The sequence below is a fragment of the Phoxinus phoxinus genome (assembly GCF_949152265.1).
Source record: "Phoxinus phoxinus genome assembly, chromosome: 9".
Classification (NCBI taxonomy): domain Eukaryota; kingdom Metazoa; phylum Chordata; class Actinopteri; order Cypriniformes; family Leuciscidae; genus Phoxinus; species Phoxinus phoxinus.
Genome location: NC_136884.1, coordinates 6,182,088 through 6,204,406, shown reverse-complemented (window position 1 = coordinate 6,204,406; position 22,319 = coordinate 6,182,088). Strand labels below are relative to the sequence as shown.

Sequence of the window (22,319 nt, the reverse complement as noted above, 5' to 3'; positions counted from 1 at the left end):
TTTAATATTATCGGTAACAGTTGACAGCACATTGACTAGTTCCAAAGTAATTTTCTTCCTACTGTATATATATATATAGTACGTGTGTGTTTGGTGTTTGTGTGTGTGTGTGTGTGTGTGTGTGTGTGTGTGTGTGTGTGTGTGTTTTACATTTTATATAGAATAAAATCTTCTGCGAGATTATGATATAAAATATTTTCTGCTGTCACCAGCACTTATGAGAGTGTCAGCATGCTGTTCAAGAGAATTTCAAATCATACTTTTGAATGAGAATTGTGTCATGCCAGCTGTATTAAAATATTTATTATTAAAGGAGCATACCTATATGTGATTTATTAACTGGGAAATTTTAATTCTGAATTATTTTTCTGTTAGAGAGAAAAATGCACATCTTTTCAGACTTTAAAGCCACCATGAAATCAAAATGGACAGTTCTCTTTTTTTTGTGGAATATTGCGGTATTTATTATAAATGATTTATCACTGTACATAATTGTTTTTAAATTCATGCGCTCTCGTAATCTTTATTCAAAACATCTTCCCCCTCCCTCTTGCAGCAGCAACATCTCTTCTCTTCTCTGATGACATGTTTATTGGCGTGAGGGCGGGACAACCTGTCACTCACATGAGATCGACCAGCAAATCCAATAGTCATTTCACTCAGATATATGTCACAATCAGGAAGAACAGACTATCTAAACTTCCGTTTTCGTTCCGTGAAGTTATAGTCATGACCCATTTTAACCAATATGTTTATTTTTTGTATTTTTTTTATCATTTCAGTGCTGCAGAGCCCCATTCACTTTTCATCTGAGCAACCCCTTTCCTCACTTTCTGCTGCACTTTCAGTTGCTTCAGAAGGTCGGCTGGGGTCATGTGTCTCTTTACTTCTGTCCATCAGTTCCTCAAACATTCTACTACAGTGCCTGATGCTTTGCTTCAGCTCCCGCAAATCTCTTTGAACTCCCTCCAGGATGTCAAGTTTTGACAGTTTCCTGTCAATTGAGGCTAGATGTCCCTGATCGTTCTCATTGATGCCTGAACTCTCACAGTCGATTGTTGTCATGCTGCTGCATTTCTCCTGCCACACCATCTCAAAATAAGAATCTATGAATGCTTCCAGCTCCTCAATGTTACTGTCACCCCATTGGTCAATTAGGTTCTGCAGGCTCTCTGATTGGACAAAATCCATAAAGGCTCTTTCTTTTGCAGTTTGAGCTGTGCAAGGTGTATTGCTCTGGTAATATGGAAGGGCTGGCCCACAAAACCTTTCCTCCTGTGATTCATTCCTGAATAATCGCTGTGCATTCATTGGTTGCTCAGTTGGTGAAACATGGCGCACAGCAAGAGAGCCTGTTTCAGGTCCATCTGTCCTATTCACACCAAGCCATGATTCATTTGGGTGAAACCATTCTGAGCTGTTGAGCACCACTACTAGTCCTCGATGAAAGTTTCTGGGTAACGAGGTCCGACATAATCGGACACTCATAGCCAGTGATTCATTTTCATTTTGCGATGGGCTGGAATCGGTGATGGTAATTCTCGGATCACTGGATGTAGAGATCCCAAACATTTGATGCTCTCCTGGAATGTCAGTGTAACCCGGTACAAAAAGAGTTATAAACACTTTAAACATACAATACCAGAATCAAGCAAGTATATAAACCTAAATGATTTAAATGCATTATATGCAATAAACTATGGAAGCTTGAAGAAAAAAATGCTGCGAGGTGTTAACTCAGATATTAACTTTCGATTGCAAGTTATAAAAGTCAGAATTGTCGTTATTGTGAGAAAAAGAGCCACACTTGTGAGATTAAAGTCAGTTTTTCCAGTGGTGAAAACAAGCTTCCATAATAAACTCACCATGATGGATGTTTGAAGAGCTTCTAAGAAGGGTTTGCGCTTCCCCAATCTGTATCCTTCCTCTGAACCTCAATTCATTATGTTCTAGAGGTCGTTTAATGTTCCCTTGATTTTCTGCACTGTTTAGCACCTGCTCTAACACCATCTCCTCTATCTTCTGCATCAGTTCTGCGACCTGAGCGCCATTGTCTTTGATCTTGTTGTTAAAAACCTGGTATATATTTCCGCATTTCTCCACCAGTGTCTGAAGTGCATCTCCTTCACTTTCAATGTACTGCTCCACGCTAACATCACCGAGCCAGTCTCCATTCGTGAACAGCACAATGGTGCTGCTCCATGCTTTCCCTCCCAGAACATGCAGATGGTCCTGAGCTGCTTTCAGGTTCTTTCGCGTAAATGAGGAACTGGCATTGACAACCAGCAGGAGGATGCAGATCCCGCTGGCTGAACCAGAAACCCAGTCATGGAGAAGCTTCCTGCTGAACTCTGCATTATCTGGATACTCAGTTGTCCAGCCTGTTGTGTCAATGACCTCAACCTTCGTCTCGTTGAACATAACCGTACCTCTGATGGGTTTTTGGCTGTCAGCCTCTTGTCCATCATTACCCAAAATGCAGCATGCAGATGATGTCTTACCAGAGTGCTTGCCGCCCAGGAGGAAAACTCTTATGGCTGAGGGAAATCGCACCTGATCTGTTAAGAGAAAGAAAGCAAATCTTAAAGGGTAAGTTCTGTCATCATTTACTCACCCTCATGTTGTGCCAAACCCATAAGACTTAGAAATATTTTTAATGAAATTAGATTCTCAAATCAGTTTCTGTCCCTCTATTAAAAGTCCATGCAACCAAAACTTTGAAGATCCAAAAAAGGTCATAAAGGCATCGTTTAACGTCTGATAGATTTCATTTAGGGGTTTACTTGACCTCATTTATTCATATGGATTAGTTTTAAGATTAACCCTCTCAGGTTTCATAAACAATATCTTAATTTGCATTTCAAAGGTTAACCAAAGTCTTATGAGTTTGAATGAGGGTGAACTTCTTTTATTAAAAAAATCAATACATCATCAATCCTTCTTCTAAAACACATTTTTGTCTTACCCTGATTCACTATGGTAAGCCTATTATAAGTGGCTTTCACTGGAAATTGCTTCCATACGTCACTCGCCCGTGCTTGTCTCGTCATATATATTTGAAATGTTGTAAAAGTGACACGGAGATGGCGTTTACATTACTCATCAAGTGAGTATTTTATTTAACAGAACAGATAAATTGCCATATGCAGCTCTCTAACAGAGTTCATTGTAAAGCGTAATCTATTGTGAAAGGTAATTTCATTATAAGTTGTTGCGCTGTGCTGGAATTTATTTTCAAGGAAGTATCATGTCTATTAATGCGTATAGCCACAGTAACGTCTTCAGCTAGTCAGCTTGAGATCCATCTAAACACAGTCACAGAGAGCCGAAGCACAACTTTTGCAAAATGCCTGCAGGGACCAAAGTTGCATAGTGTACCTTTGATTCATACTCAAATTTTATATCACAGTCTAATTTATTAGATGATTCTGAGATAAAAGGTTCTTGACTTACTCTTAAAAGCTCTCAAGCTTTCTCTTCGTCTCAGCACATTTTCACGCCGCAGCTTTGCCATGTCTTCATGTACTTTCCGTTTTCTCTCAATCTCTTTAAAAAGACACTCATCTGTTTGAAAGTGTCTCACGCTATTCCCTGCTGTCATCTCCTTTATCTTCTCCAGTAGCTCTGTTGTCTGGAACTTATTCCCAAGGCTTTTGTTGTTTAGCACATGGTAGCGGTCTCCACATCTCTCCACGAGCCACTGGAGGGCCTTTCCTTCGCTTTCAATGTAGTGCTCAATGGTTGTGTCACCAAGCCAGTCACCAAAGGTGAACAGCACTATAGAGTGATTCCAGACGTCCTTACCAACAAGCTCTACATGCTCTTTAATGGCTCTCCTGTAGATCTCTGTGAATGACCTGTCCAACCGCACCACCAAAAGGAAAGCATGGGGACCGGGTGGACACAAATAAACACTGTTGACGATTTCTTGTTTGTCAAAAGCTGAAGAATCCTGGGTAAAGTAGTTCATCCACCAGCCAGGTGTGTCCACCACTGTGACCTCTCTTTCCAACATTGTGAACGTTTTCTTCAAGCACCGCGTGGTCCTCTTCTTTGCAGTAAAACGTAGGTCACTTCCTGCTGCTAGAATGCTGTTTCCTGCCAAGCTCTTCCCAGAGCCCTTTGCTCCAAGCAGGACGAGTCTTATGTTATGGTGATGAGATGAGTGCACTGACGGGAGGAAGAAAAACAAGTTTTACAATAGAATGCATTATAAAATACTAGTGTAAAGTCACAATTATTTATAAAGCACTTGATACAAATACTAAACAGTGTTAATGTTGTAAAATGCATACATTTTAAATGTTCTCTCAAAGTTATGAACATTCAAAAATAAAAAAAATTAATAACTCAACATGAACATTAGCAAAACATTCTTAGAACATATTTTACATATGTTAGCTTGGTTGCAAAGTTAGTGTCATTACCCAGCTCACTTTAGTTTCCTACATCCTAGTGTCAGTTAAATCGATAATATTACGGAATCGTCTTTTAATGGCACATTTGTTGTTTTATTAAAATAATTGTTTATTATTTTAATTGCTTTAGTGTACTTTATTTTAAAACTCACCCCTCAGAGTAGATCTCTGTTTCTGTATCTTCATCAGTCTCTGATGAGCCTTGAGCTCCACTTCCCTCTTCCTATCCTCTATCTCCTGTAAAGCCTTTACATCCATTTCAAAATGTAGTCTTTCATTTTCTGCAACCATCTTGTCGATTTTCCCCATCAGTTCCAATACTTGGGTGGCATTGCATGTTTTCTGGGTATCAAGAACATGAAACCTGCCCCTGCACTTTTTCAGGAGCCACTGGAGGGGTTTACCTGATGCCTGCACGTGATCCTCAAATGATTTATTTTCTGAGTTTTTGCTTTTTGTGAACAGCACCAGAACGTGACTCCAAACCTTTTCTCTGAAGAGCTCAAGATGCTTTTCTACGGCTCTCCTCCGCTTTTCTAAGAACACCGAGTCTGTTTTCACCACCAGGAGAAAGACATGAGGCCCTGGGAGACTCAGACAGACGCTGTGTCTGATTTCTCTCCTGACCAGCTCTGGTGTGTCCTGTGCTAAGAAGTCACACCACCAACCTGGGGTATCCACCACCGTCACACTTCTCCCTTGTACTTCGGCTTTTCTTTTTAAGCAAGTGGTCCGTTCATGGAGGACAAACTCTTCTTGGTTTAAGATAGCATTTCCCACTAAGCTCTTTCCAGAATTTCGGCCTCCAAGTAGGATGATCCTCAACTCGAACAGATGCTGCATATTACCTTGATTAAGAGACAAGTGTGATATTTTCAATGTTTTAGAAGACATTATATTATTTAGAGCTCAGGTTAATATTACCCAGCTAACAGGGATGTTCTTATAACTTTAGCTAACATTCTGGCGAGGTCCTCTTAAAAGTCACGAACAAACATTCTTCAAATAACTTTAATAGAATGTTTGGTCAGAGTTATTTGATCTTTAAAAACATTCTCAAAACGTTAGCACAAAAACTTTTTTTTTGAACATTCAGAAGTAGCGTTTTTATAACTTAATGGGAGCGATAGCAAAACATTCTTGGAACATATTTTTGCCAGTACTGGCATCTTCCAAAATGCACATGTTATGCAGGTCTTCTATTGTCCTCAAGTCTTTGCAGATTAATAATTCAAGAAAAAGACAAGACTGTGGTGAGACATGAAGTTAAAATATAACCTGAAATTACACATCGAAGTATGCAAAGTTTATAAAGACATACCCAATATGACCCAGCTGTAACTTGCACTTCTAAATCACAGCTAAAATATACAAATACTGGCTCAAATAGTCCCACGGTATAAATATAAAGACCTGTGTGGTACATGAATCACCCCCCACCCAATAACCGTTAATGACTGTGAACATTGTCTGTGAGGACATTTGTAAATAAATATTAAGAGATTTAAAATAAAACTTACTTTGATCCTGTGAAGTTCCTTTTAGAGCCATAGGTCATGAAGGTGTTTTATATATTTAAAAACACAATTCATCTGTATTGGCTCGCATATAGGATGTAACAAATTCCTGTATTTTTTATTGTAGTTTTCCAGTGGAAATGGACAACACAAGTGAATCATCGTTAGGTGTGTTTTGGAACAAGAGTAATGTCAACCTTTTCCATGGGTCCAAAGTTTATACTGTAATAAACCAATCCCTAAAGTGAAATACCAAATTGCCACTCCCTCATGCATAACAGAGCCATATACTTTGGGGGTTAAGCTTAGTTTCAGTTTAATCAGATCTCTCCCCAAAATGTTTTTCTTGCTCTTTATTATTAAAATGGGTGATGAAAAAATAAATATGAAAGCTATTCCATTGTAGAATTACTATTGCATTTATTATTGTTACTGTCAGGATATCATGAATTTACTAATCTAACTGTAGTTTTATCTTTGTTCCGTTACATTTTTGTCGTTGTTTGTGATTGTTTCAGAGAGACTGATCACAGAGAGAAGGGCAACGTTCACAACAGTTAAAGCTTAAACCAAATACCACAAACAATCAGCAAATCTGAGTGTCCTCCTCACGCGAGTGACGAAATACAATACAAACAGAAAAACACAGATAAGCAGCTTGATCATGCACTCCATGAGACAAGAGGTCAAGAAACTTGAGGGAAAGCAACAAAAAATCAGAGGTAATGAAGATATTCATTTGAAGAGACCAGGAAAGGCTGCAAGGGAAATAACCAGAAACTTGAGGAGAGAATCGAGAGGAAAGCTGGAGTAGCTCATGGCACACTTGCGTCTACAAAACAAAACACATTGATTAAGTGGACAGAATGAACACTGACGGTGAGACAAGGTTTAAACTCCAGAGATTTTCATGAATCTATACATGCTTATTGTGACAGTTTTGTTCTCTTTCCTCAAAGACCCCATGAACGACAAATCAGTAGTAGGTATACATCTTGCAATTAACCATGATGTGCTACTAGCTAGTCAGTTGCAAGTTGCATTAAGGAAGGGACATTCTCATTCTAAAGAGCATTGTATTGGACAATAATCTTTGTAGTGCAGGATGAGTCATCAACATTTTTGGTCCATTATACACTTACACTATATAGCATGGCCATTGCATGGGATCTTTTTTGTATTCCTTTCTAAGCATAAAATATAGCCTACTTTATAATTTTTTCGAAGATAATTTAATTTTATATTCTGTTAATAAAATTGTATCTCGTTTTATCAAATTAAGTGATTGAGTTTAACTGTACATAAATATAGATATCTTTTAAGTATGCTTCTAATGTTATACCAAACTACATGAAAATCTAGATAATGGTCAGATTTTTGTAGTTATCAATCATCCATAACATAATTTCAAATCTGCTCACGAGCCGTTCCCTCTCTTCTTCGCGCCATCAGCACACCGGAAATAGTCATAGCCCCATTTCCCCCTGGTGACTGTCACTTCCGTATGAACGTATTAAGCAACACGCCGCTGCGCGACATACTCACGTAACACACACAATAAAGTCCAAACTGCTCTTAAAAACCGGATTTACCGCACCGAAATGCATATCAAAACAGGTAAGTGTCGTCTTTAAATTGTATTTTGCTTGAGTTGGATGTTAAATTGCGGGAGTGTTTTGCAACATGAAGTTAAGTTGTTTGTGCTCGAGCGGGACGGAATGAGCTTTTTCGAGACTTATGAAACTTTTGTTTTTGGATCTTTCCGAGGTCACTAATATCTTTCTTTTTTGTCGTTTAGATTTTTAATGCTCTGAAATAGCAAGCAGTGGCTGTTATTTTATCTGACGCTTTGGGTTTGTTCTGCTGAAGGCGGTTGTTATGGGCGCTAAACATCCAAACATAAGCGGCCTGCTGTTAGCGTTAGCAATGTCGACACACTTAAACATTCAAACGTTTGTAATGATATTTTGACAAATATTTAACGATATAACCGTGGGTCAGACTTAAAACGCGTTTATTTGGTTAATTTAGACTATATATCAAATGTGTGCCAATGTCTGCGTGTTAAGTTAACGTTAGTGTCGTTTCCAGACCAGTGCTGTAAAAAATCGTGTATCAAAACGTCACTATGATCTGTAATGAGATGTTATTAATAAACGTTTAGTAGGAGATGTTTTACTGAGCTGTCCTAGTTTCTCCGGTTAGTCCTCTCCGAGTTTGCAGATGTGTGAAGGAGGCGACGGATAGAAATTTCCAGTTACTTCTTGCTACGGCTCACTGATTCAAGACTCATTAACGTTACTTTGCTTGGGGCATTTGTTTGCTTTCCTCCCATGCATTGTTTTTAAGATTTATATATTAGTTATTAATGTAAGTGTAATGGTTAGGGTTTGATATGATCAAATTAACATTAGATTAAAACAAGATTTTAGACAACTGAATGTTTCCCAACAGTTGAATAATTGGATTTGATTTATTCTTTAGGTGCTTGGGAGTCAAGTAATGCAGTGTGCGAGTCCGACCCCTTGTGTGATCCGGCTGTCCTAGTGTCACCCCCTAAATCAGAACCACAGATCCGAAACCGTCGCCTCTCTCCCGGCTCTGGCAGCTGCGGTGGGGGAGGAGGGGGCTGTTCCTCTGGGATGGATAAACGTCAAGCCTCACCAAGTAGCCTGGAAGGTTCTCTTAACGGGGTGGGCCACACCCAGACCTTCACATCGAGCCGCGACAGAGAGCGTCGCACCCAGAATAAAGCAAGAAGCTTTCGACGAGACGGCCCGAGAGCAGGGCCACGTTCAGATGAGAGACACTCCAGAACCGGTCCGAAAGAACGATGGGTGGACAACAGCTTGTCTTTGCTTAAACCTCCACCTGCTTTCCCTGTGAAAGACAGCCCTGCCAAGCTGCAGCCGGCCGTCAGCTACGCCTCCAAGGTGAAGGCAGGAGGAGGTTCTGTTGGGGCGGCAGAAGAACCACCTGGTATCGGGGTTTTGCTGCAGAACCAGTGGGGACTGAGTTTCATCAGTGATGGCCCGGAAGCAGATGTGCCCCAGGAGAAGAGTCCAGTTGTCCATCCAGTAGCTGGAGAGGTTACTGTTAAACCCTCAGAGTCTCTGCCCAGTCAGGTCCAGAGAGGCTCTGAGAGTTCGGAGGAGCTGCTGCTTAGCTGTCGCCACCTGGAAGAAGCCTTGGAGTATCACACACAAGGTAAGACCATATAGTTGCGGTTGCACAAGACATTAAGGGTTGTCTAACCACACTGCTTTATCTCACTGATTCTTTTCTTTTAATCCACAGAATGGAACGCAATATTATGGAAACAAAAACAAGGTTGGTGTCTTCATTTTCGTTGAGTGGTCGACCGATATAATTTTTTTGACGGCCAATGCTGAGACCTTATAGAGCAGGGATTATATATATATATATGCGCGCATACATACAGTGGTCAACATTTAAAGTGGATCAAAAAAGTTAATAAGTTGTCCAAGACAAGAATGGGTATTGTTAAATTCATGTATAAATTTAATGAAAGCTTTTGATCCACTTCAAATCTTACATGTATTTGTTTCTCACTGTTTAAAGATAACAACATTTGCATAACTGCTGAAAATAATTGTATTCAGGTGGGCTTGATGATAGAAAAATCTTTAAAATAAACATTTATACTTTATATGTTAACTTCTTGATTTTGTAATCCTACTATAGTATTTGTAATAAAGAAAGAAATTGCTAGAAAAATGTATAAAACACAAGTAAACACTGTAACCAACGGTGCACTCAATAATCTGGTAATACATTTTCTAAATTAAAGACAGGTAATGTTCATTTTACGCACAGCACACAGTGAATAGGACATGAATTAGACAGTGGCCAACTGGATATAGTGCAGCATAGTTTGAAATCAAGGGTTTAAAGTTTGCCCATCGTGCATCCACAGTGAAGCTGAACTCTCTTGTCCACATCCGGCACACATGAACCAACCGTTACACACAGTAAATGTTTTTATGCAGTCTACAAATTCAGAATTTGCAAGATTTGTTAAATGTTTATTCGATTTTCAAAAGCTTGTTTGAATCATGTAAGTGCATATTTGATGAAACAGTGGGTGATTTAAGTATCACAGCATTTGCCTCGATTACTTATAGAAAAGAATGGAAAGTTAGACTTTTTGCATATAACATCTACTTTGTTTAACAGTTCTTTATAATAATGTATTGTACAGAACTGTTAGACAGACAGTAAACTAATGAAAACTGGAGCTAGGACGCTCTGAGTTTGTCAAAGTAAAAGTAACACTTCTGACATCATTAAAACGGAAAACTTACCTGCCAAAGCAAGTAATTATAAATGCCAAATATTGGCTGATTTGGTTGGTTATATCGGTTGACCACTTATTAATATCCATGAAAGAGAAGAATTACTATTTTTAGACTGTCATTCTTTTTGTTTTTCAGACCCTGGAAAGGTTGTTTGGTACAAGAACGCCCTGGAGTCGCCCGCCTAGCACACACTAACACAGCTTCAAAAACACACATACGAGACACACCCCGCACTCAGGTTATCGTCCCCTCAACATTTCTACCGAGACACTTTGAACTTGTTCCCCTTTGAAGATCGATGTCTTGAACTTCTCGGTTGCCTTACAACAGAGTCTGCCTCAGGCGCAGAGTCCCTCTGCATACCTCTGTCATTTTAATGGTGGAGGATTCTCTTTTAAGGAAAAAAAGCGTTATCAAGCTGCAATTTTATTTCAGTGAACTGCAGTTTTACAGTTAAGAAATCCCTTTTATTCCTCCCTTGTTCCTACTTGTGTGCGAGTGGTTAAGTCAAGCACTTTCTGACCTGTAGTTGAACATGTCATCCCTTTCTCTAAAGACTGAGCTTGTTTTTAGAACAAAATCCAGAATGTCTTTTTCATCAGTCTTCCCTCCCACAATAATCCCTTTCTTCCCACAAAAATTGTTCTCATGAAGTTTACAGAGGTGCAGCCGGCACGTTATGGCAGCACCTTCAAATGTCTATTGGTCTTAATGCTGTTTTTTAATATATATATTTCACCCAGATTGAATGTCGGTCATGAATCCTAATAGGAATCCGTTGCTGTGTATGACCTCATTTTTTTTTTTTTTTTTAGAAACATAAAAATAATTTACACTGGAAGGTGTTCAGAGATTTAATCGAACAGTGTTGCATAATAAAAATGAATAAACTTGTTAAAATATTTCATGGTCTTCTGGTTTTTGTACAACCCAGAAATGCATCTGAAATAAAAAGATGAATAATTAATATTTCAGGAGTCCATTTGTATTTATGAACCGCTTGTCTGCATGGGGTGTAATAAGTGATGAACCAAAACATTATGACCACCTGCCTAATAGGTTGTTGGTCCTCCACGTGCTGCGAAAACCGCTCTGACCCGTCGAGGCATGGGCTCAACACACCACTGAAGGTGTCCTGTGTTTCTGGTGCCAAGACTTTAGCAACAGATCCTTCAAATCCTGTAGGTTGCGGAGTGGAGTCGCTGTGCATCAAACTTGTTGCTTCTGCACAAATTTGGGGCCCAGGGCAACATCTTGAACTCTTAACCATGTTCCTCAAACCATTCCTGGTCAATGTGTGGAGAGTGCATTATCCTGTGGAAAGAGGCCACTTCCACCTGGGGACCCCATGGTCATGAAAGGTTTTACCTGGTCTGCAACAATGTTTAGGTATTTGGCATGTCAAATTTACATCCACATGAATGGCCATGGTTTTCCAGCAGAACATTGCCCAGTGCATTAAACTCCCTCCACGGTCTTGTCGTACCGCAGTGCATCCTAGTGCCATCACTTCCCCAGGTAAACGGCATACACGGCCGTCCTCATGCTGTAAAAGAAAACGGGACTCATCGGACCAGACAACCTTTTTTCCACTGCTCCAAGGCCTAGCTGTGACGCTCGCATACCCATTGTAGGTGCTTTTGACAGTGGACAGGGGTCATCGTAGGTACTCTGGTCTGTGTGAGTTTTGATCAAATTCCTCTTATAACCATCACTAAAGTTTTGTGTGACTTGTGCCACAGTAGACTTTCTGTTGGCTTTGACCAGACGGGATAGCCTTAGTTGCCCTCGTGCATCAATGAGCCTTGGGCACCCAACACTGTCACCGGTTTGTGGTTTGTCCCTCCTTGGAACACTGATGGTAAATTCTTACCACTGCTGACCGGGAGAAACCCACAAGTCTTGCTGTTTCATAGATACTCTGACCCAGTTGCCTTGCCATAACAATTTGGCCCTTGTCAAAGTCACTCAGATCTTTATTCCTACCCATCTCCAGTATTCAACATGTTGATTACAAGAACTGATTGTTTGCTTGCCATCTAATCTAACCAGACCTTAATATGTGGCTTTGTTTGGAGATGATCAACAATATTCACTTCACCTGCTATGACTGGTCATAATGTTTTGGCTCTAAATTAAATAATCTTGGATTAACATCTTTGCTGATTCACCAACACCAGTATTTAATGATGCCATATTGCCCAATGTTAATGATGCATGATTGTAAGTATAATGCTTTTATACAGCACTTTACATCATGTTATCAAAAGATTTGAGCTGTAGGTCAATGTTTTTACAAAAATATTAGAAACAAATTCTGCCTTCTACTGGTATATAAAGCCCTACAGTACTTGCACTTATGTGTACTTTCAGTGTACTTACATAAGAAAATACTGGTAATATAAGGTAACTACATGGGTTAAGTTTTTGGTTTATGGGTAGGTTTAGGGTTGGTACCTAGTTATAACCCAGTTATTGTAATAACTATAAGTACATAGTATGTACATGGTGAACAGGACTAAAAGAAAGTGCGAACACTTTTTTTGACAATGATGTGAAAATGAATATTGAATTATGGGAGCATGGACTTTATTGAAAAAAAAAAATGGATTACAACTTGACATTTAGTGCAAATTATATTGATAAGCAATCAGTTGCAGCAAAAACATCAGTCTCGCCATGTGACCTCTACTTCATCTGTTCTGTACCTGAAAAACACAATAGACTGTTAATGAATGATCACAGTCACAGTTAAACAAGAGAAACAACTGTTATCTCGGGTCTATTTAATCTCAGCATGCAATGGAAAAATCACTAGCCTAATGACAAAATAGCACTGTTATCTTTTATGGGAAGCAAAAAACATGCACAAAGCAAAACGTTTTATCAACCGAATGCCTAGCTTCTGGATGTGATGGTTATTTGCGAAGTTGTTTACCTTTGTGTAATCCAGGAGTCTGACAGCTCTGTGACTTGACCCGAGCGGAACATTTCCCAACCGGCCTGTGCAATCATTGCTCCATTGTCTATACAAAAACTGAAGGCACGATGTCACATGAAGAGATTTAGAACCATGACACTGACTCAATGTAATGAGAACAAGCTATCATGAGTTCTTTCAGCAGTGACATCCTGAAAGAAGGCGATCCTTTCTCACCTCTCATCCGTGGCAAAGATTCGAGCACCTCTCTCCTTACACATGACCCCCATCATCTCCTGCAGACGCAGGTTACCTGCAAAAGAGCACACATTCAGATGTTGACAAAACTGCAATGAGGAGACCCAGTCCTGCAATGAGACTTAACACGCGTATTTCTCTTACAGCCGACTCCACCGACGATCAGAACCTCCTGAGAGCCGCAGTGAGCCATGGCTCTTTCTGTGATCTCCACCAGCATAGCGAACAGAGTCTCCTGTCAATTCAATAAGAATTTTTAGTCACTTCTTATAATCATAAATTAATGTGTGTCTTATTGGAAGCATGATGAGCATAATTCAAATACGCACTTGTAGGGAGAAACACAAATCCTCAGGTGTGCACTGACTTGTACTCAACATTTTGTGAGCAGCGTCCTGCATGTGAACAAATTATTGAGGGAGAATACGATTTTTTTTATAGAACTGCAAACAGAATTTTAAGAAACAAAAGACATGCTTCTCCCAGCTATTCATCTCACCTCTATATAAGACAAAATCCCAGAAAATGACACATCCATACCCTTCACCGTATACGGCAGCTCTATGAACTTGGTTCCCCTTAAAAATGCATACATAAATCAACCAAATGCTTTTACACAATTTAGATATGTAATGCTTGACATGAACCATTAAAGTGCATGGAAACTTACTTCTTTGCCATCTGTTCAATGTTGTACCCCGGACTGGGATCATTTGATATCTGTGAATACAGGTAAAATCTTTACCTGAAAAGTATATTTTCCAATCCTCCTACAAGGTTATCAACCAAACAAACATAAGATATGTGTTTTGAAGTTTATTAAGCACTGACCTTGATGACCCTGGCAAACCGGTCCAGGCAGTTTCCCACAGCGATGTCGATAGTTTCTCCAAATATTCTGTAACGCCGTTCAGAATATGCAATAACCTGAAGAGAATTGCATTGTAATTCTTTCAAGGAGTGAAATGAAGAAGGATATATGATATTGACTTGTCTGCACTTGATATTATAGTATATTTTATATATTATAGTATATATTTTACTAATTTTAAAAAACAAACGTTTTGTTCAATGAGTAAGACTTTTTAATGCTTGCCTGAGTATTTCCTCCGCTCACATATAGTACAGTGGGGTTTTGGGCATTGGTGATCAAACGGCCCATTTCGATGTGCCCAATACAGTGGTTCACCCCCAGCAATGGCTTGCCCCACAACTGGGCGACTGTCCTGGCCACAACTGCCACTGTCACCAGAGGGGCCCCCATTCCTGGCCCTGTACATCAGAGATATTTGATGAGCGGAGTAGTGTGGAAAAATGCACAGTATGCTACAGGTAAGTAAAACCATTCACCTTTAGTGTATGCCACACAGTCAATGTCTGCAGATTTCAGCCCAGCTTCATCAAGCGCCTCCTGGAGGACAGTGAGAATCACACTGCGATGGTGTTTGGCCGTCTCGCCAGGTAGGAACCCTGAGAAGATCATAAGAAAGCAATAATAAAATAGTACTAAGAAATAACAGTGGCACCTTTTATATTAAATGACACTGTTCACTAGAGTTGAAGATTGACTGGTGATCTGAAGAGCTCACCTTGGCCAGGTGGGGTGATGTACGTGCGCCGGGGGTTTGACAGAACTTCCCCATCTCTGATGATACCCACACCAATCTTATTAGCACTGCCTTCAAATCCAATCACCACAGTCATGGTGTCTTCTTTGAGAATGAAACAGGAGTCATTTGATTTAAAAAAATACTACATTAATTTTTCTCTCTCTCAAAGTTCAAGTCTTAATGTAAGTGCTGCAAAAGTGCTCTTCTTATGTTCTGAATGTAATATCAAACGAACAGGTTTAAAATATACACTTAAGTTGTATATATATATATATATATATATATATATATATATATATATATATATATATATGTATAGGTAGTGCATTACCTGTATATAATATAATGGAGTTTAATTAGTTCTGCTGATGTCAGGAAGTCACGGAGCTCTGTGAAGCATGCTGTTGGATAAAATAGCCTGGTCATTAATAATATTGATTAAGATATCGGGATTATCATGGTTTTGGTTAACAATACTAATGCATATACTAAATATTTATAATTTTGACTTGCTTAATCTCTTAATTTCCACATATTCTTCACACTTACTTTTACTTACCACACACTCGTTGGCTGTAAGACCATAACATTCACAATATTTCAATAGGGCTTTAACAATATGCCTGGATGAAATTGATGGGTTTTAGTGGGATAATAATCTTTTTAAAGCAATATGAATGTATTTAAAATAAAAAAAGCCAATACCTTTCTAATGTACTGAAAATGTACTGTATTATATTATTATTATTTTTTTTAAACAACACTTATTTTAGCCAGGCAATATCTCGAGCACCTCTTAATGAGGAAACGTGCGCCTCATCCACACTGCCGAAAGCTTCGTGTCCGTCCGTGTAGAGCAATTCGTAGTCCTGCACAGATTGAGCTATCAGTGTAATCTCAACTAAAGATTAAAGTGTTAGGTAAGAAAGAGCTATCTGTATATAATGGAATGCAAATTTATATAATGATTTTTTCAGCTCGATCAATGTAAACATGTCCAAACTCTGAGCGTGCGCGAGACGTTGGTTCTTATTGTTTCATTCATTCAGGCCGCATTTTGGCCAATTTACCGACTGTTAAATAAAAATTATAATTTATATTCGTTCGTTATTTCAGCACACTGCAAGCATATGCATTTTGGTTTATGCAGTTTATGTACGTTTTTTGGTCGCTTGTGTTCGAACAAATTAACAGTTACATTCTTACGGTCTTTGTTGTTAGACGGTTGCATAGCTTGCAGCGCACGATTCATGAACATTTACACATTCCATTGCGCATGTCCTCTCTTGTAGGTGTAACGTTACGTGTGTGTGCCGTCAGTTTCTTTCGTGTGTGTGGTCTTAAAACAACTGTAAACATGCCCAAAAGAGCCAAGAAGAACGAGGAAGCTGTGGATGGGGAGACTGGCAATGGAACTGGTACATTGTTTTGCAACCTATATAAGAAAAAGATCTGGCATCTTCACAGATTATATCAGATAACATTACCCTTTCTGTCACAGCACCTGCAAAGAAAGAGAAAAAAGGGAAAGAGCCAGAGGCCCCAATTCTGTATGAAGATCCTCCAGATAAGATGACCAGTAAAGATGACCGTGCAGCCAACATGAAAATCACCTCCTGGAATGTGGATGGTCTGCGGGCATGGGTCAAAAAGAACGGCCTTGATGTAAGAGATCACATGCACTCAACATTTAAAGTGCCCCTATAATGCTAATTTTAAGGTTCATCATTTTGTTTTTGAGTCTCCTGCAATAGATTTTCATCCATCCAAGGTCAAAAAGCACCTGGACTTTTTTTTCTCTCGTTTTGTTGTTGTTGCTTTTTCCTCACAAGGCTTAAGTCTCTCTAACCCCTCCTCTCTGAGAGCCTACTCTGCTCTGATTGGTCAGACATCCCAGTCTGTTGTGATTGGTCTACTCTACTCTGATTGGTCAGATGGCTGAGTATGGGGTTTCTACGGAACAAAAGTGGGCATTTTTTATTTGTGGGTGTTTTCAAACTGGTGGGTGTTTTTAAATCATGCAATGAAAAGGATGACCTTCACCTGACCCCATCCTTAAAGGGTAACTAAACCCCTGGTCAGAGCCTGACTCCACCCACTGGGAATATTTGAAAAATGCTGGAAAAGTGGACAGAGCCCAGTGGAGGGGGGGGGGGGGGCGTGCACCTGAGACGCATCTCTCTGGAGGCAAGGGCGTGGTTAGCTGGTACCCTCTTATGTCACAGGGCACCACAACTTCCAATAGGAAAATTCAACTGCAGTAGCCACCGTTCAACCTGAAGAGGGCAGCACTCAGACGTTTTTACACCATATATATATATATAATATACCATATCTGAATTTCAGCTCCCGAGCTTTCTCCGCACTTGATACACAGTGATGCGAACAGTAACGAGGGCGTCAGTTTTATGGAATCAATCTCATCCTTTTGAATAACATGCTAAATGGATTCGCTTTTTCTGTACAGAAAACAGTATATTCTCGACATGTTGATAACACAAACCAAAATCTTCCAGTCTCAGCTACAACTAGAGTGTTTGAGGGTCAAAGTAGACATTCACGGGCAGCCAATGAAAACCATAGGCGGGCATCATGTAAATTTGTTACAATTCTACATAGGATTGTGCTGAAAGTAAGACTGGAATTACTGACGACTCGTTTCAGGAAGTTCAGAATTGGTTCTTTCTTTTGTGAGACAATAACTAAATTTATCTTCACTTTGAAACTCTTTGAAACTTTGCTGCGCTTTTATATTCACAACCAGCTTTATATCACTCTACATGATAGGTAATATCTGACAAAGTGTAAAAGAAACACTTTTAACACAATGGTTGTTTTGCATGTTTATTATGGTCCTTCTTGAACACTCTAACCCATTTCTGTCTCTTTATTTCGCATTTGTGTTAGTCCATGTCAGATTACTAGGAATATGGACCATTTTCCACTCCTTTGTTGTTGTCTGCTTGCAGTGGGTACGTACGGAGGACCCAGACGTGCTGTGTCTGCAGGAAACCAAGTGCGCTGAGAAAGCCCTGCCGTCTGCTATCACTGAAATGCCAGAGTATCCCCACAAGTATTGGGCTGGGTCAGAGGATAAAGAGGGTTACAGTGGAGTGGCCATGCTCTGCAAGACCGAACCCCTCAGTGTCACCTATGGTATTGGTAAGTGTTACTAGGGATGTTATTGCGGAAGAACATTGTAGCCGGAGCAACTTCTCTCCGTTTATGTCTATGACGAGTCATGCAGGTGCTGGGCTACTCCACAGTGGTACCAATAGTCCCAATAAAACACTTATTATAGGTGTACCATAGTGATTCAGGATAAGATAAAAACACAGTTTGGAAAATGGATTCATCATATACTAGCTTATTATATAAATGTTGTACATTTTGAACACAAAAAAAGTTACAGACTGCAGCTTTAAATACTAGTTCATTTGTATTGCAATAATATTTTTGCGACAGTACTATATTTCTTTATTAGTTCAATTCTTATCATTTTAATAATATTATTATATTGTCAGATTGGATTGGAGAGAAACTGGTTTAACTTTTTTGTCCAGAGCTGATCACATGTCTGGTAACCCACATTTGTCTTTATGCTGTGTGATTTAAATTTTTTTTTTCAATTATTATTTTTCATCAGTTGTTATTCTTTTCATGGAAAAAGTATAAAACTATTTGATGTTAAATATCTCTTTTTTTTTTATATATACTCTTGTCCAAACTTTTTGGTTTCCAGTTTTCTGTAAGCTTGATATCTCTTTCTGCTTGAAAATAGGTAAAGAGGAGCATGATAAAGAGGGTCGAGTTATCACTGCTGAGTTTCCATCTTTCTTCCTGGTCACGGCGTATGTGCCCAATGCCAGCCGTGGTTTGGTGCGTCTGGACTACCGCAAGACCTGGGACGTGGATTTCCAGGCCTACCTGAGCAGCTTGGACCAGCGCAAGCCCCTGGTGCTGTGTGGCGATCTGAATGTGGCCCATCAAGAGATCGATCTTAAAAACCCCAAGGGTAACCGCAAGAACGCAGGCTTCACCCCAGAGGAGCGTGAGGGCTTCACTCAGCTTCTTGAAGCCGGTTTCACCGACAGTTTCCGGGAACTGTATCCGGAGCAAGCTAATGCCTACACCTTCTGGACCTACATGATGAACTGTCGATCCAAAAACGTCGGCTGGCGTTTGGACTACTTTGTGCTGTCGGCCGCATTGCTCCCGGGTCTGTGTGACAGCAAGATCCGAAACACGGCCATGGGAAGTGACCACTGTCCTATTACCCTGTATTTGGCTGTGTAGGTGAGGTTTCCCAGGGCCACAACCGTTCAGTTCCACATGTTACTGCTTCATGCATATACACAGAGGGGCCTAGTCAGTCCTATTAGTCCTAGATTAGCATTTTCTTTCTAAATACCAAATACATGTCCAAATATAAAAATATGTGTGCTAGAGACATATATTAAAGAAGTCATGGTTGGTTAATCAAATTGTCTTGTAGTTTTGCAGCTTTGGTTCAAAATGCTGTTATTGCTCTCTTGAAATCCGATTGATAGATTGTTTTGACACTAAAATGTTTTAGACAAATTCCTGTTATCTAAAATGACAACACCCTGCCAAACTACTGTAATAAACATTGTCTCAGTGCTGTGATTATAACAAAATGTTTTGAAGCTTGTAAAATACCTTGACCTACAACGATGTATGATGTGATATAATATTTTTTGGATTTTGTCTTTGGTGCTATTTTAACCTTTGGATTTTACAAGACTCCCAACTTAGTGAAGTTAGTTGTAGTTAAATCTTACATATATCACATAAAGATTTGAAATAAAGTAGTTTATAAAAAAAAACAAGCCTCTGATCTTTTTTTGTTTTTTTTGTTAAACCGTATAATTTTAATTTAAGTCATTAAGAAACATTGGAGTTAATATATAACGAGCAGTAGTTACAAATAACATTGAAGTTTTATTTTCTTTTAAAACAAATAGTGATCTACATCTACAAAATCCAACATTTATGTCGTTGTCCAATCTTAAGTACCAAAATGGTAGATAATAATTGAATTATATTATATTTAAATTGTAGACTGCTGAATTATAAATTATATGACTCATGAACGTCAATTACGTAACGCGACTTTAGCCAATGGCAGGCGTTGACGTTGGCTTATGAATATTAATAAGAACACGTGATCGAAACTCCAGGAAGGTTACCAAAGCAACGTTAGGCTGATAAAATTAAGTATTCATGAGATAAATCCATGGCCACATCCTTCATAATAAAAGCCCCTCAGTTTTTCCATTTTTTAAATATGAACATAAATCCAGAATGTTTCTGAACTCCTTGTCCCAGACCAGTCTAGACGAAACCATATTAACAGTAAAAAGCATACAAAACAATCGCGAGTCGAAAGAATGGTTTGGAAGCTGGGTTTGTGAGATGGCCTGCGCAAAACTAGCATAATGTGGTTTTGCACCACCAGAGGGAGAACTCGAACTACACTGTAGACCAGACCAAAGCGGATTAGACCGGAATCTGTGTCGTTCAGTCCAGTGTTTTGAAACGAACGAAATGGTCAGGTGGAAAGCCCATCGAAATTAAAAAGTATTCCGTTTTATAGCGCATTTCTTCTAAATTATGTTACACTGCTTTTTAAAATATTAATTTCGAGATTGTTTAAAGTTGATTGAAGTTGTAAACAATGGAAGCTCTGTGGACAAAAACCGAAGGTAAGTAATTACTTATCCCAATGTCTTTTTGGAATAGATTATAATTATTTATTTTAAAATGGCAATGCAATTAGAAGATAGGCTAATTTAAATCCAGACTATAAAGTCAAAATGGGTTCCTAATGGTCTTGTTTTTTTTATTTATTATTATTGTTTTTTTTTTATCAGACCCTCTTTCATTGATTAGCTTCATGGTTCCACCCTTGAGGTTACTGTCTGCAGCCATGTGGCAGGTGACAGAACAGAGACAGGTGAAGCACTATAGGATGCTGGAGGAGTTTGTAATCATGGTGACAGAGACTGTGCCAGAGCTTCTAAATGACCATCAAAGAGCTCAGCTTATACTTGGCTTAAGAGCAAGGGTACGATATGTCACAGTACACAAAATACAGATAACATTTAGGATCCACCCTGTAAAAGATGAATGGCTTTTCAGTTTCTAAAGAGGCCAATGGTTCCAGTATTGTCTCTGTTATTTTGCACAGCGTCTTCTGGAGCTGTGTCGTGGTCAACATCAGGACGACCTGGAAGAAATTCAGCTTCACATAGATCGAATCAGTGCTCCTTGTGTCAACAGTGATGAGGTCAGTGAGGTCAAATCATCCACATCTGGAGGTTGTTGACAGCGCATGTTGTCTGCTTGAAACATCATGTTTGTTTGTGCTTAGATTAAAATTCAAACATATTTCTGCAGGTTGTTGATGAAGATATGGAGGAATCTGAGGCTTGCTTCTTGGACCTCATTCGGAGCTTAATCAGCAACCCCGAAAAGAGGGAGCATTTCTTCCAGGTTACAAACACATAATCATGGTCACACAACTCACTTGGTTTTTGCTGTTTTTCTTCCTGTCATGAAATAATTTTTTTCCCAACCCATTGAAATTAATAGAACATTTTCCCAGATGAATACGGACCCAAGTTTGACAAAAACCTACAGAAACTTATGGAAGACTTCCTCCTACAACTGGACCGGATGATTTCAGTCCCAGACCTGTCACAGGTACATCAAGAAACATCAGTAAAGAACACTTACTGTGTTATTTCTCTTACCATTGGTTTGATTTTGTTCCTCAGGCGGTCTCTTGCCTCAGGGCCTGTCCGTCTCTTCTGGAGGAATGCATTCATTCAGTTTCGGTCCCGAAGCAAATGAAGACCCTGCTTGAACGCCACAGAGCTAATGGAAATCTTCAGGACAATGGTAGAAGTTTTTACGTTAAACAGTGCCATATCTGAAAGATTATATCAGATGCATTTGCATAATGTGAATACAAGAAACAACTTTGACTGTTTCAGTCACTTGCATCTGTGTTTGTAGTTGTAAATCAAATGGCCTATGCAGTTAAAATGACAATAGAACAGTTTCACCAATGAAACCGAAATTACAAAGGGACAGTTTCATTAAGGTGACAGTGACATTTAACATTTATGTATTCTGCCCTACTACTTTCAATTAATTACTCTCCCCAGAAGCATTTTTGTTCAGCTTTCTTACTTATGTATCATGTCCATCCGACACCTGGATTTTTAATTTGAGGTTTAATTTGTCTCTTT

The 22,319-nt window shown here is 39.2% G+C and overlaps 5 protein-coding genes across 12 annotated transcripts in view; 3 read left to right on the top strand and 2 right to left on the bottom strand.

Moving 5' to 3' along the window:
* Window positions 1-779: 779 nt before the first annotated feature.
* Window positions 780-5,384, bottom strand: LOC307004793 (GTPase IMAP family member 8). Its single transcript, XM_079624281.1, has 4 exons — window positions 4,571-5,384; window positions 3,454-4,170; window positions 1,866-2,558; window positions 780-1,583 (listed from the first exon to the last, which is right to left on the bottom strand). Exons 1-4 carry the CDS (start codon window positions 5,310-5,312, stop codon window positions 799-801), a joined length of 2,937 nt encoding a protein of 978 aa, XP_079480407.1. The 5' UTR covers window positions 5,313-5,384; the 3' UTR covers window positions 780-798.
* A 1,977-nt stretch (window positions 5,385-7,361) lies between these two features.
* On the top strand, window positions 7,362-11,286 carry LOC307004815 (uncharacterized protein). Its single transcript, XM_079624317.1, has 4 exons — window positions 7,362-7,552; window positions 8,420-9,142; window positions 9,233-9,265; window positions 10,390-11,286. Exons 1-4 carry the CDS (start codon window positions 7,537-7,539, stop codon window positions 10,437-10,439), a joined length of 822 nt encoding a protein of 273 aa, XP_079480443.1. The 5' UTR covers window positions 7,362-7,536; the 3' UTR covers window positions 10,440-11,286.
* Window positions 11,287-12,649: 1,363 nt separating this feature from the next.
* Window positions 12,650-16,885, bottom strand: osgep (O-sialoglycoprotein endopeptidase). 6 transcript variants are annotated; one of them, XM_079624312.1, is made up of 15 exons: window positions 16,249-16,360; window positions 15,836-15,911; window positions 15,592-15,665; window positions 15,374-15,443; window positions 15,022-15,144; window positions 14,783-14,902; window positions 14,529-14,704; window positions 14,264-14,359; window positions 14,103-14,152; window positions 13,932-14,010; window positions 13,762-13,827; window positions 13,577-13,667; window positions 13,412-13,487; window positions 13,193-13,291; window positions 12,650-12,962 (listed from the first exon to the last, which is right to left on the bottom strand). In XM_079624312.1, the coding sequence occupies exons 5-15, from the start codon at window positions 15,134-15,136 to the stop codon at window positions 12,923-12,925; spliced, it is 1,008 nt and encodes a 335-aa protein (XP_079480438.1). In that variant the 5' UTR covers window positions 15,137-15,144; window positions 15,374-15,443; window positions 15,592-15,665; window positions 15,836-15,911; window positions 16,249-16,360; the 3' UTR covers window positions 12,650-12,922. The 6 variants fall into 6 exon arrangements, with proteins under 6 accessions (XP_079480438.1, XP_079480436.1, XP_079480437.1 ...); XM_079624310.1 differs by having other exon boundaries at window positions 15,748-15,911; window positions 16,249-16,314; XM_079624311.1 differs by having other exon boundaries at window positions 12,807-12,962; window positions 15,602-15,665; window positions 16,249-16,357.
* apex1 (APEX nuclease (multifunctional DNA repair enzyme) 1) lies at window positions 15,669-20,099 on the top strand. Its single transcript, XM_079624315.1, has 5 exons — window positions 15,669-15,962; window positions 16,335-16,460; window positions 16,544-16,707; window positions 18,012-18,204; window positions 18,824-20,099. Exons 2-5 carry the CDS (start codon window positions 16,400-16,402, stop codon window positions 19,336-19,338), a joined length of 933 nt encoding a protein of 310 aa, XP_079480441.1. The 5' UTR covers window positions 15,669-15,962; window positions 16,335-16,399; the 3' UTR covers window positions 19,339-20,099.
* Window positions 20,100-20,348: 249 nt separating this feature from the next.
* Window positions 20,349-22,319, top strand: part of LOC307004792 (uncharacterized protein) — a 30,892-nt gene continuing 28,921 nt past the window's right edge. For 2 of the 3 annotated variants that reach the window (XM_079624279.1, XM_079624278.1), the window contains exons 1-6: window positions 20,349-20,768; window positions 20,937-21,130; window positions 21,254-21,352; window positions 21,463-21,558; window positions 21,658-21,768; window positions 21,843-21,966. In XM_079624279.1, the coding sequence (XP_079480405.1) occupies window positions 20,741-20,768; window positions 20,937-21,130; window positions 21,254-21,352; window positions 21,463-21,558; window positions 21,658-21,768; window positions 21,843-21,966 (652 nt within the window). In that variant the 5' untranslated portion in view covers window positions 20,349-20,740. The remainder of the gene's footprint in view (window positions 20,769-20,936; window positions 21,131-21,253; window positions 21,353-21,462; window positions 21,559-21,657; window positions 21,769-21,842; window positions 21,967-22,319) is intronic. The other variant, XM_079624280.1, reaches the window with a different exon arrangement.

What these genes read in the sequence shown, in the direction of transcription:
- LOC307004793 (XM_079624281.1), bottom strand. Translation starts at nt 5,312, where the DNA reads ATGTCTTCTAAAACATTGAAAATATCACACTTGTCTCTTAATCAAGGT. An exon ending in ACAGAGATCTACTCTGAGGG is followed by an intron (nt 4,171 to 4,570) that starts GTGAGTTTTAAA and finishes TCCTCCCGTCAG; the next exon opens with TGCACTCATCTCATCACCAT. An exon ending in AAGCTTGAGAGCTTTTAAGA is followed by an intron (nt 2,559 to 3,453) that starts GTAAGTCAAGAA and finishes TTCTCTTAACAG; the next exon opens with ATCAGGTGCGATTTCCCTCA.
- LOC307004815 (XM_079624317.1), top strand. An exon ending in CTTGGAGTATCACACACAAG is followed by an intron (nt 9,143 to 9,232) that starts GTAAGACCATAT and finishes TTTAATCCACAG; the next exon opens with AATGGAACGCAATATTATGG. An exon ending in ATTATGGAAACAAAAACAAG is followed by an intron (nt 9,266 to 10,389) that starts GTTGGTGTCTTC and finishes TTTGTTTTTCAG; the next exon opens with ACCCTGGAAAGGTTGTTTGG.
- osgep (XM_079624313.1), bottom strand. Translation starts at nt 15,136, where the DNA reads ATGACTGTGGTGATTGGATTTGAAGGCAGTGCTAATAAGATTGGTGTG. An exon ending in TGAGCGGAGGAAATACTCAG is followed by an intron (nt 14,360 to 14,528) that starts GCAAGCATTAAA and finishes AATTCTCTTCAG; the next exon opens with GTTATTGCATATTCTGAACG. An exon ending in ATTTGTGTTTCTCCCTACAA is followed by an intron (nt 13,668 to 13,761) that starts GTGCGTATTTGA and finishes TTGAATTGACAG; the next exon opens with GAGACTCTGTTCGCTATGCT.
- apex1 (XM_079624315.1), top strand. Translation starts at nt 16,400, where the DNA reads ATGCCCAAAAGAGCCAAGAAGAACGAGGAAGCTGTGGATGGGGAGACT. An exon ending in GGAGACTGGCAATGGAACTG is followed by an intron (nt 16,461 to 16,543) that starts GTACATTGTTTT and finishes TTTCTGTCACAG; the next exon opens with CACCTGCAAAGAAAGAGAAA. An exon ending in CAGTGTCACCTATGGTATTG is followed by an intron (nt 18,205 to 18,823) that starts GTAAGTGTTACT and finishes GCTTGAAAATAG; the next exon opens with GTAAAGAGGAGCATGATAAA.